General features: G+C 43.0%; 1 protein-coding gene across 1 annotated transcript in view; it reads right to left on the bottom strand.

Moving 5' to 3' along the window:
• The window catches only part of PPM1J (protein phosphatase, Mg2+/Mn2+ dependent 1J), an 81,611-nt gene extending 63,727 nt beyond the window's left edge, over nt 1-17,884 (bottom strand). The window contains exon 1 of the mRNA XM_044283493.1: nt 17,331-17,884. Within this exon, the coding sequence (XP_044139428.1) occupies nt 17,331-17,674 (344 nt within the window). The 5' untranslated portion in view covers nt 17,675-17,884. The remainder of the gene's footprint in view (nt 1-17,330) is intronic.
• Between the last annotated feature and the right edge of the window lie 526 nt (nt 17,885-18,410).

Genomic DNA, 18,410 nt, shown 5'->3' with positions numbered 1-18,410 from the left:
TTTTGGGGAAGGGGGGTGATTTAAATTTTTATAGATTTTACATTTTTTAAATATTTTTTAAGTGCTTTATATATTTATTTACACTTTTTATTTATAGTTCCCGAAGGGACCTATGCCAAGCAATCATACGATTGCTTGCTCATATGCCATGGTTAAGTTTACCATCTGAGAGGCTAAAGGTTTGCGATCGGCATTACTGCCGGTCGCGGACATTAGGCCCAGGTGTCTGCTGAGATCTTTAAAGACCTGACATGTGACATAATACTATTACGTCACATGTCGGGAAGGGGTTCAAGGACCCTACGCCCTTTACATTTTTATAAACACAATTAAAAGACATTGATGACCTATCCATATGATGGGACATCAATATTAGACTGGTAGGGCACCAAGACCAGGCACCCCTACCGACCAGCTGTTACCGGCAGCTTGTCACGCCTTGCCCTGTGAATGTGTGGAGGTCTGTCAGACTGGCTGCATATGTTTGACTTCTCTGTTTGTTTTGATTTGGGTTTGAGCTGTGTCCACCTTCCCTCAGGTGTACTGGGTTTCATTGTTAGTGTGGCTATTTATCCCTCCTTCCCCCAGTGGCCTGTGCGGGTTATAGTTCTTTCTTGGGAGCTCTTGATGTGTGGTGGATTGTCTGCTCCAGCTCTGCTCAAGATAAGTCCTGTCCGTTATTCCCCTTTGTGTGCTTTGTCTAGGCCTCTAGGGAGACGCTTGCTTCCTCCTGGTTTGAAGAAGCAGGTTGTCTCTTCCCTTTTCCCTGCTGCTTAGGGTTTGCCTAGGGTGTTTAGGTTTAGGCACGAGGGCATGTGCATAAAGAGGTGACCCTTTTCTCCCTAGCTTTTGGGCCTAGTCGTTTGTTCTGTTTGTTTTCCTGTGTTTGGTTATTTCCCCGCTTACCTACCTATCGTGACACAGCCACAGTTCTAGAAGGAATCAATGTATGCAGTTGGAATCTATAGTTCTGTGCACCACATAGTGACCATTCTGGGGTACTGCAGCTGAGCTATTCAAGTAAGGCTTCTTGCACACAAAAGTATTTTCTTTTAGTGTCTGTTCCGTTTTTTTGCGGACCGTATGCGGAACCATTCACTTCAATGGAAATTACTCAGTGTGCATTCCGTTTCCGTATGTCCTTATTTCCATTCCGCAAAAAAAAAAAGAACATGTCCTATTATTGTCCACATTACGGACAAGGATAGTACTGTTCTATTAGGAGCCAGCTGTTCCGTTCCGCAAAATACAGAAAGCACACGGATGTCATTCGTATTTTTTGCAGTTCAGTTTTTTGCGGACCGCAAAATACATGCTGTCGTGTGCAAGAGGCCTTACTGTGAGCTGAGATGCAGAACCCAAGAATGGGCCCTACACAGTGTACGAAGCCGTGGTGTTTCTCCCTGAACTACAGCTGCCACTAAAAGCTGTTCAGTGGCGGTGCCGGGTGCTTGGACCCCCACCAATCAGATATTGATAACCTATTCTATGGATAGGTCATCAATATGTTAGCCATGGAAAAACCCTTTAAGTATACATACATAAGCATATGTGATGCAAATATGAGAACATCTAGAAAACAGGAAATGGGGGTTATAACTGCATATGAAGGAAAACCACCATATGTCAGTAATCGTAACAATAGACAGTAGGCCAGTCTCATCATCTCCATAGAACTTTCCGGTAAACAACTGTTGAAATAACCACATTGATCGGATAAAGAATAAGAAAGTTATAGATAAAACAGACTCATTATAATGTTTTGTTGTGCTTTACCATTTCAGTTTGTGTATAGGAAAATAAAGTTTTATCAGATCAACTGAAAACCTCATGAAATAGTACATATCTACAATCAGGTCCATAAATATTGGGACATCAATACAATTCTAACATTTTTGGCTCTATACACCACCACAATGGATTTGAAATGAAACGAACAAGATTTGCTTTAATGGCAGACTGTCAGCTTTAAGTTGAGGGTATTTACATCCAAATCAGGTGAACAGTGTAGGAATTACAACAGTTTACATATGTGCCTCCCACTTGTTAAGGGACCAAAAGTAATGGGTCAATTGGCTTCTCAGCTGTTCCATGGTAAGGTGTGTGTTATTCCCTCATTATCCCAATTACAATGAACAGATAAAAGGCCCAGAGTTCATTTCAAGTGTGCTGTTTGCATTTGGAATCTGTTGCTGTCAACTCTCAAGATGACATCCAAAGAGCTGTCACTATCAGTGAAGCAAGCCATCATTAGGCTGAAAAAACAAAACAAACCCATCAGAGAGATAGCAAAAACATCAGGCGTGGCCAAAACAACTGTTTGGAACATTATTAAAAAGAAGGAACGCAACGGTGAGCTTAGCAACACCAAAAGATCTGGAAGACCTCGGAAAACAACTGTGGTGGATGACCGAATAATTCTTTCCCTGGTGAAGAAAACACCCTTCACAACAGTTGGCCAGATCAAAAACAGGAGGTAGGTGTATGTGTGTCAAAGTCAACAATCAAGAGAAGACTTCACCAGAGTGAATACAGAGGGTTCACCACAAGATGTAAACCATTGGTTGGCCTCAAAAACAGGAAGACCAGATTCGAGTTTGCCAAACGACATCTAAAAAAGCCATCACGGTTCTGGAACAGATGGACAGATGAGACCAAGATCAACTTGTACCAGAGTGATGGGAAGAGAAGAGTATGGAGAAGGAAAGGAACTGCTCATGATCCTAAGCATACCACCTCCTCAGTGAAGCATGGTGGTGGCAGTGTCATGGCGTGGGCATGTATGGCTGCCAATGGAACTGGTTCTCTTGTATTTATTGATGATGTGACTGCTGACAAAAGCAGCAGGATGAATTCTGAAGTGTTTCGGGCAATATTATCTCCTCATATTCAGCCAAATGCTTCAGAACTCATTGGACGGCGCTTCACAGTGCAGATGGACAATGACCCAAAGCATACTGCTAAAGCAACCAAAGAGTTTTTTAAGGGAACGAAGTGGAATGTTATGCAATGGCCAAGGCAATCACCTGACCTAAATCTGATTGAGCATGCATTTCACTTGCTGAAGACAAAACTGAAGAGAAAATGCCCCAAGAACAAGCAGGAACTGAAGACAGTTGCAGTAGAGGCCTGGCAGAGCATCACTAGGGATGAAACCCAGTGTCTGGTGATGTCTAAGCGTTCCAGACTTCAGGCTGTAATTGACTGCAAAGGATTAGCAACCAAGTATTAAAAAGCAAAAGCTTGATTTATGATTATTATTCTGTCCCATTACTTTTGGTCCCTTAACAAGTGGGAGGCACATATGCAAACTGTTGTAATTCCTACACCGTTCTGATTTGGATGTAAATACCCTCAACCCAAAGCTGACAGTCTGCAGTTTAAGCACATCTTGTTCGTTTCATTTTAAATCCATTGTGGTGGTGTATAGAGCCAAAAATGTTAGAATTGTGTCGATGTCCCAATATTTATGGATCTGATTGTACTTGGATTAAAGGGGGTTTCTGGGATTTTACTACTACTTGGTATCGCATTCACTTTAAGGCTACTTTCACACTAGTGTTTTTGCTGGGCTCAGCAAAAACACTTCCGTTACTGATAATACAACCATCTGCATCCGTTATGAACGGATCCGGTTGTATTATCTTTAACATAGCCAAGACGGATCCGTCATGAACCCCATTGAAAGTCAATGGAGGACAGATCCGTTTTCTATTGTGTCAGAGTTAAAACAGAGTCTTGCTCCACATCCCACGACGAAAAGAAAAACACAGCTTTCTGCGGTTTGCTCTACGGTATGAGAATGCAACCAAACGGAACGGAATGCATTTTGGAGCGTTCTGTTCAGTTTCGTTGGAAGACAATGGAGACAAAACGGAAGCATTTTTTTCCGGTATTGAGACACTATGACAGATCTCAATACCGGAAAATATTAACGCTAGTGTGAAAGTAGCCTTATGGGGCTGAGCGTGATACCAAGAACAGTGCTTGGTAAGCTGTGAGAAGTCTGTGGCACTTACAAGAGTGCCGGTGCCTTCTCAAACAGCTGAGCGGCTGGGGTCCCGGGAGTCGGACCCCCACCGATCAGCCCAGAAAACCCCTTTAAGGCCTCATGCACACGGTCGTTGTGCAGCCATTACGTGCATTGGGGACCGCAATTTGTGGTCCCCAATGCACAGGCAACATCCGTGCGGTGGCCGGGATCGATCGCAACCCACTTAACTTGAATGGGTCCGTGATCCATCCGCACCGTAAAAAAAAGAACATGTTCTATTTTTTTGCGGTGCGGAGGCACGGACAGAAACACCACGGAAGTACTCCGTAGTGGGGCACCGCAGCCCCAGATTGGTTGAATGGGTCCGCATCTGTGATGTGGGGAGCAAACGGCCGATGCCCACATATTGCAGACCCGCTGTTTGTGGCCACGGCCGTGTGCATGAGGCCTAAAGTGAATATATCCCCAGAAAATATTATAAATCCATATATATTATACATCCATATCATGTAAATCATGTTTTTATTATGAACTTTCTTTCCATTATTTTATATGACTATATATAATCAATCTTGACATATTCTGGTTTTCACACGGACCCCTGAAACTGTCACTATAGACTGACCTTACTGTGTAGATTGGGACAGGGTCAGCGGAGGGTAGAGGATTACTGATCTACTGTATGGCTGGAGGAGGCCTAGAAAAGGCACGACAATAACACTATACACAAATCTAAGGCTCGGTAGGCATCTCCTGTGTCACGCTCTGGTATCTGAAGGAGGGGGCTTTATTCCTTCACTTCCAGGAGACTGTGTGTCCAAATAGTGCCTTCAACTGTACAACACATATCGCATGGCAGAAGACTGCAGTGTAGCGCTGCCTGCCTCACAACTAATCAAAGCAAATGGGATCATCTTGCAACCATCACAAGAAATCCAAACCTTCCGGATTTCCTGCGACTGTCGTGTTGGTTCCAATGTGACACCGTTCACTTTCATTAGATGCAATAATGACCATGTCGCCATATAGCGCTAGCCTAAAAGTCTGTGGAATTTTTAAGCCCCATTTATTGCAGTTGCCATGAAGTACATACACACACTGCTACCCTGTATATACAGCCATTACTATGTGTCTCTACTAGGGCCTTCCCCAGGAAAGTTTTTTAAAAATTATGGGGGAGATTTATCTAACAGTTTTTTTTTTCCGTTTACGTTCCGTTTTTTGCATTCTGTATACAGAACCATTCATTTCAATGGACCTGCAAAAAAAAACAGAAGGTACTCTGTATACCTTCCGTTTCCGTATTTCTGTACAAACATACATGTCGTATTATTGCCCGTAAATAACGATCTGTAACTCCATTCAAGTCAATGGGTCCGAAAAAATGGAATGCATACCGAATGCATCCGTATGTCTTCTGTATCCGTTCCGTTTTTGCGGAACCATCTATTGAAAATTTTATGCCCAGCCCAACTTTTTTATGTACTTACTGTTTAAACATTATTGTATGCTTCTGGTTCCGACCTGCAAAAAAATGGATTAAAAACGGAAACTAAACGGAAAAACGGAATGGCAAAACGGAACTGAAGTGGGAACACTACTGAAACAAAAAATGGAACAACGGATCCGTGAAAAACAGACCGCAAAATACAAAAAAAGCCATATGGTCGTGTGCAGGAGGCCTAAAGAAGACCTTTCACAGTTTTTTTTTTTGTTTTAAACTGAATACCTTTCCATGGTTTCTTAGTGGGCATCTCCTTCTCCATGGCTGTGGTGCGGTCTAATCGCAATGGACCATGTCACAGCCATTGAGAAATGACAGCTCACCTTCTCCCTGGCTGTGATGCCCTCTGCTGAAATTGGATCGCACTACAGCCAGGGAGAAGGAGGCAGACATCTCCTCTTCCCTGTAACAATGCTCAGCATTAACATATTGGGCACCAAAACTTTGGGGGATGGCAGCGGGGCAGATGAGAGGTCTATCAAAAATAGAAAAATTCTGCCAGCATCATTGGAGGGTACTCTCCATGTAAAGGTACTCTGTTTAACAAAAAATAAAAAATAAGCTGTGAAAGGTCCTCTTTAACCCAATCACTAAAAGAATGGGTGATCCTTTATTAAAGGAAACGTGTCAACAATTTTTTCTGCCAGTTAAAACCAGATATCGAAACATCTCTTTTTCTTCTAATCTCATTTTATTTTCTGATTGCTGATTTTTTTTTATTCTACTTCCTGAACATGAATATAGTGGTGGCCATCTTGCCTGAGCTGTCCTTAACAGCATTCAGAGAGCATTTACTAGAAAAGCTACAATTTCTGGGGAAATTGTGTGAAGTGTTCTTGCCTCCACCAGTAGTCTACAACTGGAGTGGGCGGAGTAACTGGGTGGAGTGGCTTGAGTAACTGTTGTGTGGTTGGAGTGGCTGGAGTAACTGTGGAAAGGTTGGACTGGGCAGAGTAACTTTATGGAGTGGGCAGAGTAACTGTGTGGAGTGTTTGGAGTGAGTAAAGATAGTAAACATTACACTAACCAATTGATTGATCAAATTTAAAAAGTGCACATGGCAAGCTTGATAGAGTGAGAAATGCATTTCAACTTTTATTTATTTATATAGCACATTTAATTGCAATGTTGTTGCCCAAAGTGCTTCACAGTTACATTAAAACATACATTTATAAAAACATTAGCAGCCGATTTGTGTAGGTGGGCTTGAAAATGAGGGAGTGGTGGCAGTTTAGAAATCATGTCCTGATTTTTCAGCTCACACTCTAGCTTTTGTCACTCTGCTGGCTGCTCACACACCTGGGTTCCTATGGCAACTCACTCTACAGCAAGGGCAGAGAAGAGCGGTTAAAAACAAACTGCTCCAACTTGCTCACTTCACTGGTGGTTGCCATCTTCAAATGGTTGTAGTTTAAAAATTATAAATCTTACAGCAAAGAGATTTATATTGTGAGAATCACAAGACCCAGACCTACATTTGATGCATAGTATGTCTCTGAAATATTATAAATGAAGGCACAGTAGCAGTTTAGAAATTGCCCTTCAAATTTGAGGTGGCTAGAGTAGAGTTTCAATGAATGTCAATGGGCGGCGTGAGTTGCAAACAAATTGTCATATTGTGAAAACTGTCATGACTATGGCTTAGCCGTGGACATTTTTAGTGGCAGCAGGGATAGTTGAACGTTTTGATATAAGATTTGTGTAGGTGGGCTTGAAAATGAGGGAGTGGTGGCAGTTTAGAAATCATGTCCTGATTTTTCAGCTCCCACTCTAGTTTTGAACATTCCGCCATTCATTCCTATGGGACCAATATCGCCACAAAAACGTCAATATTTTGTGAACCATTCGGCGAAACGTTCCAAAAAGTAATAGCACACCAATCGGGAACAATCTGCACGTTTCGGTATATTACTGTCTATGTAGTGTAAAAACTGTGGGAGGAGTCAGGGTGGTAAATTGGCTATAATAATAATAAGAATATATATGTGAGATAACAGTAAGTGGTCTTGCCATGCAAGAACACTTAAATAGATTTACAGTAGGCCCATCGGTCATAGACACAACAGTCAGGAGGAGACCTCACTGACTTCTATGGGAGAGTTTTCTAGGCCTGCTCTATGATCTGTGCAAAGGTCATTGAACAAGAAAAGACTAGATAAGCACTGGCAATCATCGATTGTGTATGGTGGATCCTGTCTTATCTGTCATTCTAGTCCTGCCTGTAATGATATCACCTCTGTGTATAGATAAGTAGATAACTGCAGAAAAGTGATCTGTACAAGATGACCAAGATGTGGCAACTAATATAAGAATTAGCTTGGTGGCCAGTGGTAAAACTGCATAATTTTATGGTTTTTGTTTAAATATAGATATTGACATGGGAAATAAAAAATAACATCCTTTGTTAATGTGATTTAAACAATATGTTATTTTCTGATGACACATTTTCTTTAAGACTGGCATTTCCTATGCCAGTCTCAATGACAAGTGCACTCGAGTAAGATAACCCAATTTAGTGCATTGTGTGGCTTTCCATGTGGCAGAAACTGAAATCTACACCTTTAAGCAACATTTTACACGTTTTTCCCGTTGAGTTCTACCACTTTAAAAATGTGGCAAGAAGCTCAAAAGGTTGCAAATACGGCATGTGACATAATCCGCAACCTTTTACACTATTATTCTGACGTAAAAACAAACCCAATGGGAGAGATTTATCAAAACAGTTGTAAAGTAGAACTAGCTTAGTTGCCCATAGCAACCAATCAGATTCCACCTTTCCTTTTTCAGAGCTCCTTTGGAAAATGAAAGGTGGAATCTGATTGGTTGCTATAGGAAACTAAGCTGTTTTCCTTACACCAGTTTGAGAAATGTCCCCCAGTGTGACGGTGAACCCCCTCTTAAAAAGCTTTGAAACGTTTAAAACATTTTCTGCAAGGACCTGTAGTCTGGCAGTAGGTACTGCTGAGGGCAGTAATGATACTAAGTAGGGAGCGACCGATTATCGGTTTTACCGATATTATCGGTCGATATTCAGGATTTTGAACGTTATCAGCATCTATTTTGCAGATATTCCGATAACTTATTGGGAACACGGATCGCGCTGCTGTCAGTGCTCTCCGTGTTCCCTCAGCAGCACAGGGGAGAAGGAAGCAGTGTCTCCCTCCCCCCTGTGCCGCTGCTGCCACCAATGAGAGGAGGGAGGACAAGAGGAGGGGAGGGGCTGTGGCCACTGCGCCACCAATGAAGATAACTCTCTCATTAATTCATATACAGGAGGCGGGAGCTGGCTGCAGAATCACACAGCCGTCTCCTGACCACTATGACAAGTAGCTGCGATCTGCGGTAGTTAACCCCTCAGGTGCCGTACCTGAGGGGTTAATTGCCGCGGATTGCAGCTACCGCTCATAGAGGTCGGGAGCCGGCTATGTGATTCTGCAGCCAGCTCCCGCCTCCTGTATATGAATTAATGAGTTATCTTCATTGGTGCCCCCCCCCAACCCCAGTATTAATCATTGGTGGCACAGTGCGCCCCCCCCAACCCCAGTATTAATCATTGGTGGCACAGTACGCCCCCCCAAACCCCAGTATTAATCAGTGGTGGCGCAGTGCGCCCCCCCCCCCCCAAACCGCAGTAAGAGCTCTATCAGGGTGAATAGGACAAGGGTTCTAGTCCCTAAGAGGGCTAATAGTAAAAAAAAAAAGTAAAAAAAAACACACCAAAATATTTATTATAAATGAAAAAGAAAGGTTTACAAAAAAAACGACACGTTAACAATAAACATTCATTTACAGCAGATTTGTGTAGGAATTTTTTTTTTTTTTTTTCAAAAAAGAAAATTCACAGAATATGGGTATAAATTATCGGCTATCGGCCTGAAAGTTCACAGATTATCTGTATCGGCCCTAAAAAATCAATATCGGTCGATCCCTAATACTAAGGTAAGGTTTAATACCACAAACCAGCTATATTTCACTAGTTTCGCTCAGTCTTGCATACACTGCTCCATACATCTGCTTTAATATACACAGACACACACTCATAGACAAGATTTGGTTTTCTGCTTCAGAGATTCTGACTACTGAAGCCTGACTACAACCCTCAAATCAAAGACACTTTTCATGAATGTGACATATAACCTAGAAGTGTCAGCACACTGCAGCGCGCACACTGGAAACACAGGTTGACGAGATCGGAATAAATTTACCATCTAGAAAGTCACCAAACTTGTAATATCGGTAATACTATTTCATTAGGAACGTGTTGCTTGATCTACTATGTTACACACTGGTGTGACTACATGTTATCTGTTTTAGTCGATACTTGCATTTCAAGCAAAACAATGCACAAATAATAATTCTGCAGTTCCTCTGTTATTCCTCCTGGAAATATATGCGCCACCCTCTGGACTTGTTTACATGGAACATACTTAAATTGTCGTGGAAATCTGTGACGGATGGAGTTCAACCGCAGGGGTTTTCTTATGTGCTGAAGAACTGTGCAATATGGACAAGTCGTGTGGATTTTACTGCACATGACTGTTTATTTCATTGCACTTTTTTATTAAAGTGTTTCACCTGTAACTATCAGGCAAATAAAAACTGCATTGCAAAACCATAGTAATTCAAGGGAAAAATGCACAAGGTTTTGCCCCACCACTGTTACATGCAGCCAGGGGCGGACTGGGAACTTAAAGGGTTTCTGTCATCAGAAAAATCATTATGTAGCTGGCTGACATTAGCGATGTGCCAATGTCAGCAGAACATAACTGTATGACTTATTTCTCCCTGCCTGCCGCCGTTCGCGCTAAATAATGACTTGTATAATATGCAAATGCGCCTCTAGGTGCTAGTGGGACATCCTCGGTCCTCCTCTGTGCCCCGCAAATCCCACGCCTGTGCCGTTCATTTTAGTATCAGGCGCAGGCGCAGTGAGTGAAGGATGGCTTGGGATGGTTTTTGGAGGTGACAGGTTCCCTTTAAAGTGGTCCTGGCAAAAAACCTATAAGTGGCCCCATGTTGTAGGCGTATCCAAATTGAAAGAAGGTGGGACAACAGAAGTAGGGGGAGCGAGCAATAACGTGGTGCAGAACAAAATACCGTCCCAGCAGAATCAACTGCTGCTCCAGCAGAACAAACTACCACAGTGCAGCACAAAATACTGCCGCCCGCTCCACAGTATGAAGCTGTATCATCGTACTGAGGTCGGCAATGCAGTTGAATTCACTGACCAGGTGCATATAAGTGCCTGATGCTCCTGGATTAATTATTGCTGAGAGCATCTTTATGTACCTGGCTGGTGGCCAAGAGGAGGACTTGGGCAGCCCTCTGGGCATTAGAAATGTCCCTGTAGGGTCTATGGCCAGTCCGCTCATGCATACAGCCGCCAGTTTGCAAAGCAGCTTGGAGTCCAGGAAAATATACTTACACTAAGTAAAATCGAATCCAGCTTCCCGTAAAAAAAAGCTTTATTTCCTTGTAATAAAATCTCCAGACATCAAATATACAAACTTCTCCTACGCGTTTCAGACCTTAGACATAGCGGACCTTCAGACCTTAAAAATGAAAACCTTTTTATAGCAAGGGGCTGGGTAACCACTGATTAAGTACCCCTCCCCGCCTGTGCGCCTATAACGGGGAAAAGAAAAACTCCTTCTCCAAGTCGGAAAAAACTCAGTTATCTGTATTGGAGCCCCAAATCATGTTTCTTATTCAGACCGTTTGGAAAACATGTTCCCAGTTTAAACATCCAATAGGTTTCTCTGCTGAATCATTTCTGATTATGATCCCCTCCTCTGATCGGAGCAAACACCCTTTCTATGCCCTGTACCAAAAAAGCCAACGTGTTTTCCTTGTGAACAGTGGCAAAATGTAGTGAGGCTGCCGAGACATTTCTAGTTGTGTAATGGGGGATATCAGATAGATGTTTCCTGATTCTCACTTTAATTTGGTTGGTTGTAGAACCCACGTACTGTAACTGACACTCCCTGCAGGTTATGACATATACAGCGAAATCCGTATTGCAGTTCAGATAGTGTTGTATTGTATGGCTGCTCCCATTGGCCGGGAAGGTGAACGATTGAGATACATTCATAAAATTGCAGCATATGCATTTATTGCTGCCACATTTGTAACACCCTTTGTATTTCAACCATGTGCTTTTTTGGTCTTTGTTCCTTAATCAAAAAATAAGCTTGGATCTGGCCAACGGTAGGAGCCCTACGTGCCACACATTTAATTCCTGCTGAAACTATATTTTCCCAATCTTTATCATAAATTAAAACCGGTAACTGTCGCTGTATAATGTTGCTGATCTCACTAACACACTGTAACAAACCTTTAGGACAAGAAAGGGATGTGTAGCTCAAAGAGGACTGAGTTGATTATAGATTTATAGCAAGCTCTTATATGTATAAGGACCCTTATAGGTTCTCAGTAAGGATGAGTGAACCTGAGGTTTTCAGGTTCGGGTTCTGGTGGAATTCCGATACCACGGAATATAACAATTCTTTGACGGAATGCAAAATGGAAGCCTTTAGGAGGCATTCCATTTTGCATTCCGTTAGACGTCTATGGGCCGCCTAACGGATCTGCCTGGTTTCCGTTATGCAGGACAGGACTGGTGCATGCCGTCATAGAATTTTGTTATATTCCGTGATAACGGAATCCATAAGAAAACTCCACCAGAACCCGAACACTGAACCTAAACCTAAAAACCTAAGGGTTTGCTCATCCCTAGTTCTAATTCCCTTGGTATATACAAAATTGGCTCAATTCACTGACTGCAAACAAATATAATGGTGGTGTGGAACTGAAGCACAAAGTGTATTAGAACCTTACATAACGTTTCATAAGAAAACAATGATTAATGCAAAGTATACTACTGAGCTACTAGGTCATAGTTACTCTACCGCCGAACTGCAAATCCACTAGACTAAGCAGCTTCTCCGACTTCCTTTGTGGTTTAGTGAGAGGCAACATGTCATACTTATCAAGCATGAAGTCTTGTGACTAAGCGAGGAGGACCAAAACTATTTTCAGTGGAGATAGTTCCTCCTTCCAAGTATTTTCTTCTGCACAGTGTCAGTCTCAGTAAATTAAGAGCGGGTTCACATCACCGTTTAGGAGCCATTATTTGGAGAATCAGTTTGCACTAAAGATAACTGATTTGTCTTTTTTAAGCATCATTTACGATCAGTTTGCCTAAGTTTGTGTTAGGCGACTTTCACACTTGCGGCAGCAGGGTTCAGCAGGCTGTTCCAGCGGGGGAACAGCCTGTCGGATCCGTGCTAACGCTAGCCCATCGTGCCGCCGTAAGTCCGCTTCGGCCCCTTTCACTATAATGGTGGGGGGCCGGAGGTCCAGCCACAGCACAGCGAACAAGCTGAGAGGCACCCAGACAAAAACTGCAGAGTGCTGTTTGCCGTGCTGCAGGCGGACCTCCGGCCCCCCACCATTATACTGAATGGGGCCAGAGCAGACTCCTGGCAGTGGGCTAGCGTTAGCACGGATCCGGCAGGCTGTTCCCCCGCCGGAACAGCCCGACGGACCCTGCTGCCGCAAGTGTGAAAGTAGCCTTACTTCCGTCAGAGATCAGTTATTTTTGACGGGAGAAAAGCTCCTGCATGCAGTACGTTTTCTCCCGTCAAAAATAACTGATCTCTGATGGAAGTGACACAAACTGATCATAACAGACGCTCAAAATAAAAAGGTCTGTTTTTTTCTTTCTTTATTTTTCTGTTCTTGTGACGGATCAGCCTAAAGCCTCGTTCACACGAGTGTTCCACGGACAAGTGCTGTACGTGTTCTCAACATGGATCCTTCACGGACAGCTTCATGAAGGCATCACTAACCACATTCTCACGGATTGGAGCACGAACACTGTCGTGTGAATGAGGCTTAAGGCTAGTTTCACGCCTGTGGCACAAAGTATCACTCTGCCGGCTGTTCTAGCACATTGATCTTTGCCAAAGCAGGTGCAACTAGGTACTAACCATGTACGGTGCCCAAAGTTTTTCTTTAGGCTCTTTTCCTTTTTTTGTTATTTTGAAAATGTAAAAGATGAAAATAAAAAATAGTTTTTGCTTAAAATACAAAGGCAATGTGTCATCTTTAGCTTTATGCCTTATGGACCCTTACATAGACTATAAACTATATAATCTATGCTTCCTTTACCGCAGTCTCACTGATGTCAGAGTCTGGGGAAACCTTGATGTAACTGTAAGGGCCTCTAAGGCCCTTTGCACACAACCAATTTTTTTTTTCAAGTGGCATCTATTTTTATACCTGATGTCACTTGGATAGCAATAGAACTGGTGCATTGCAATGGCATAATGTACACTACAGTTATTGTAACGGATCCGTGTATCAGTTCCGAGATTTTTAGAACATATCCTATTCATGCCCAATTTCAGTGACCTGAGCAACCCATTGAAGTTCATTAAAGTCTATTGGATCAGTGAAAAGCAGAATACACTCGGATGCAAAAAACAGATATGGATCAGATCGAAAACTGAAACAGAAACCATATCGGTCGTGTGCAAGAGGCCAAAAAGTAGTTGTTACATTTAGAAGTCAAACGTCTGTTAGTCTATTGAGACATTTGTAAGCTATTGGTCCATTAAAGACTCCACAGAAAGTCACCTTAGTGAGATCCAGGTATTTTAGTTGTCCAAACACATATTAGCCATTTCATACTCTGTCCTGTATTTTTTTGTGTCATTTAGACTGAATAACATGGCTCACTGACAGGTTCTGGTGCGGAGATTTGCATGATGGCGGAATTTTGGATAGAGATACTTTGGCTCCTGCTGCAATTTGCAGGATAATGGATTGTTTTGCAAATCTGTTGGTCAGATGCCAGAAATGCGCACATACTGAAGATGTACTGTGAATGCAGTAAACACTTGCTATCCTGAGATATATGGAACATATATGAATTTTACGTGCCTTTCAAAAATATGTCATACAATAAGTGTATCAGCAGATACACCCATTGCCAAAAAAATAACGCACCACATGTTGTTGGAATCAAATGAAACTTTCTATGTGTGAATGTAATGGTGATATATGTAAGTAATTACAATATTAGAGCGAAAGGATACATTTATTGGGGGATCTGAAAGGTAAGGGAGTAGGTAAGGTGTTTTTTTTTGTACTGCCACACATTATAAGGGGGTGTTTTTTGTACTGTGCATATTATAAGGAGGTTTTATTTGTACTGGCGCACATTATAAGGGGTTATTTTTGCACTGGCACACATTATAAGGGGTATTTTTCCACTGGCACACATTATAAGGAGGTGTTTTTTGTACTGACACACATTATAAGGAGGTGTTTTTTGTACTGGCACACATTATAAGAGGGTATTTTTGTACTGGCACAAATTATAAGGATTTTTTTTTGTACTGCCACACATTATAAGGAGGTGTTTTTTTGTAATGGCACACATTATAAGGAGGTGTTTTTTTGTACTGGCAAACATTATAAGGGGTTATTTTTTTACTGGCAAACATTATAAGGGGTTATTTTTGTACTGGCACGCATTATAAGGGGTTATTTTTGTACTGGCAAACATTATAAGGGGTTATTTTTGTACTGGCACACATTATAAGAGGTTATTTTTGTACTGGCACACAATATAAGGGGGTATTTATGTACTGGCACACAATATAAGGGGGTATTTTTGTACTGGCACACTTTATAAGGGGTTATTTTTGTACAGGCACACATTATAAGGGGTTATTTTTGTACAGGCACACATTATAAGGGGTTATTTTTGTACTGGCACACATTATAAGGGGTTATTTTTGTACAGGCACACATTATAAGGGGTTATTTTGTACAGGCACACATTATAAGGGGTTATTTTTGTACTGGCACACATTATAAGGGGTTATTTTTGTACAGGCACACATAAGGGGTTATTTTTGTACTAGCACACATTTTAAGGGGGTATTTTTGTACAGGCACACATTATAAGGGGGTATTTTTGTACTGGCACACGTTAGGGGGGATCTTTTTAATTGCACACATTATAAGGAGAATTATTACTACTGGGGACTATGGGGAACATGATTATTAGTATGGACACAATTGGGGCATGATTACTATTGGGGGCAGTCTGGTCTGCATGGACAAGTTGAGGAAAGAGAATGTCTACGTCAGAGGTCTTCTGGTCACTGGATGTAAGAAGAACATATGTGGCGCTGTATTACCCTGTATGTTTTACAGAGCTGTATGTAATATTTTCCAAGAACACCTTTAACAGTAGGGCTGGAGGGAAGGGGTTAAGTTGAGAATTTGGCATGAGGTTGCCGATTACATTTTTGCCTCAGGCAGTAGAAAGGCTAGGTACATACACAACTGAAAGTGGAATAAAGCACCTATTTATAGACGTGAAAAGCTATTTTCCATAGGTTCCCATTTCTTGTGCAGTTGCAGATTCTAATCTAAACACATTCAAGAAATTAAAGGGGTTTTCCAGTTTAAGACCATACCTGCCCATAGGCCTATCAGGACACATGTCTGATATAGGTGGGGGGCTGATGATAGGTCATCATTATCAGATCAATGGGGGGCTGACATCTGGCACCCCCACCGGTCAGCACCAGTAACTACAGGGGACAGAGCTGAAAGCAGAAGTTTGCTTTCAGTAGAAACAAAAAAAAAAATGTTTGCTAAAAGGTATCAGTCTCGAGTCCAGGCTTTAAGGGAGCTGCTACACGTTCAAGTTCTTTTATGCAGTTTTTGAAGCCAAAATCAAATGTGGATCATAAAAGGAGAGAAAGTATTAAGTGCAGGTAAAATGGCTCTTTTTTGATCCCACTCCTGGTTTAGGCTTCAAAAACTGCATAAAAAAACCTGAATGTGTGGCCGTGCCCTTAGTTAAGACTGAATGCATCGACCCACGTCTGAGCTAGATCTGCACCAGTCAGCCTCTGCATTTTTTAATTCACTGACAGTAAACCTAGATCTTGAAGGAAAAAAAAAAAGTAATCGAAAAACTAAGTTTATTAGAAAGTTGGAGAACTTTTCCATTTTTCAATCATGAAGCTTTATTTCCATTAAAGGGACAATCTGTTTACATTGGTGGGTCCTCCACCCAAGGGTGCACCACCAATGAGGCCAGGTGAGGCGACCGCCTCAGGCAGCACCAGGTAGGTAAGAGGGGGGGGGGGGCATCCAAAGGGCAATGGGCTGAAAGGAAGGGGTTAGGTTAAGAAATTGGCATTGGGGAGGGGGGGGGGGGGCACTGTTTCAGGTTTCGCCTCAGGCAGCAAAAGGGCTAGGTGCACCCCTGCCTCCACCAATCCTGAGGTCCCATGTCCCCAATCTGAATGGATCAGTCGAGCATACAGTCTTTCGGACTGGTAGAGATGGTGGTTGTCCCAGGCAGTTGTACAGAGATGAAAAGCACGGTGGTGTGCGTGCTGGACTGCTGCTACGTTCATATGGCGTTGGCAGAGGACCCCCACTGATCTAACAGTCATTCCCTATCCACTAGATGGTGGAGAAGTTGGTACCAGTATACCCCTTTAAACCAGGTAACAAAGTTTGTTAGAAATGTTTTGCAATTAAAAACGCATCACATATTAACCATATATTATACCAATCCCCACACCTAAAAGAGCATTAAATGTACCCTCCGGGTAGGTAACACGGGTCCCCCAAATAAGAGGCGACCCTAAAATCACTACTCAGGGCCAAAGATGAACCCAACCTCAGTCAGACTGGAAAGCTACAGAACTGCACCAGGCAAATAACCTGCAGGGTGCCCCCATGGAGGACCAGCATGCCCTCAGTGCCCTCTCATTATCTAGCTGGTGTACTCACTCTGCATAGCCCGTGCCCCAGTGCAGCTCTCCGGGCGTCTTCAGGGTCAGCACCATCCTGGCATTGTGATCGCCCGACTTCTGGATCTCCTCCGGCGACAACTTCAGGAAGGGGGGCCGGCAGGGGGGCTGAGGTTTGGCAATGGGAACGACTGGGGTCTCCTTCTCTGGGGCGCATTGGGCGGGCAATGCACTTTGCTTGCTGGGCAGGGACCCCCCTAACAGCCCGGTCACAGCGGCTTTCACTTTACCGATCATTGCAGCGGCACCCAGGTAATGGGGCAGCCGCACTGCCCAAGAGGCACCCAGGTAATGGGGCAGCCGCGGAGACGTCTTCAAGGACATGCAGAGTGTGCAGGCTCAGGTAGCTGGACACCCGGATGTGATGCTGGGGGCTCTTCAGGGTGACACCCAGTGGTGCGCCCTAGGCTCTGCCCACTACCTTGTGCTAGGTGACATGCCTGTGCCGCAGCAGTGTGCACTGTGCCAGAGCTGGTGCTGAGCGCCACCAGCCCCGCCTGCTGCACCACTCTGCTGCTTCCTAGCAGCTTCAGCTTTTCTTAGCTCCATAATTGCAGTCCATTTGTTATTATACATCAGACAATAACATCAGCAAATGGATCTGACCTTCACGTGAGAGTCCAAGGAGGCTCAGCCCTCCCTCAGCAGCAGTAGTATTCCTATACCTACTCTAGGGAATTATTATATAGACATCACATTCACATCACGTTGTTTTTGGTCTTATCGCCTTATTGGACAACTTTTTTGTGTGAATTTTTTATTTTATTTTTTAGCAGTTTTAGGGCACCTTCACACACGGCAGATTTTGTTGCAGAAATTTCTGCAGCTGAAAATGAGTTCATTCATGTGAATAGTGTCATTTTAAAGAGGTATTCTCATCTGAGACAATAGGTACCACCACTTTCGGGGCTCCGGTCTCAGTGATGGGATATCCTAGCGATATGGCCCATTGTCTCAGATGAGAAAACCCCTTTAATGGTGAGCACATGGATGTACATGGTGTATATCTGGTCATAAATGACCCCCTAAATGTTATTTTTCAAACAAGCTCGGTTTGACA

The sequence above is a fragment of the Bufo gargarizans genome, chromosome 3 (assembly GCF_014858855.1).
Source record: "Bufo gargarizans isolate SCDJY-AF-19 chromosome 3, ASM1485885v1, whole genome shotgun sequence".
Taxonomy (NCBI): Eukaryota; Metazoa; Chordata; class Amphibia; order Anura; family Bufonidae; genus Bufo; species Bufo gargarizans.
The sequence above is the reverse complement of the archived record's forward strand: the minus strand, read 5'-3'. Positions and strand labels throughout refer to the sequence as shown.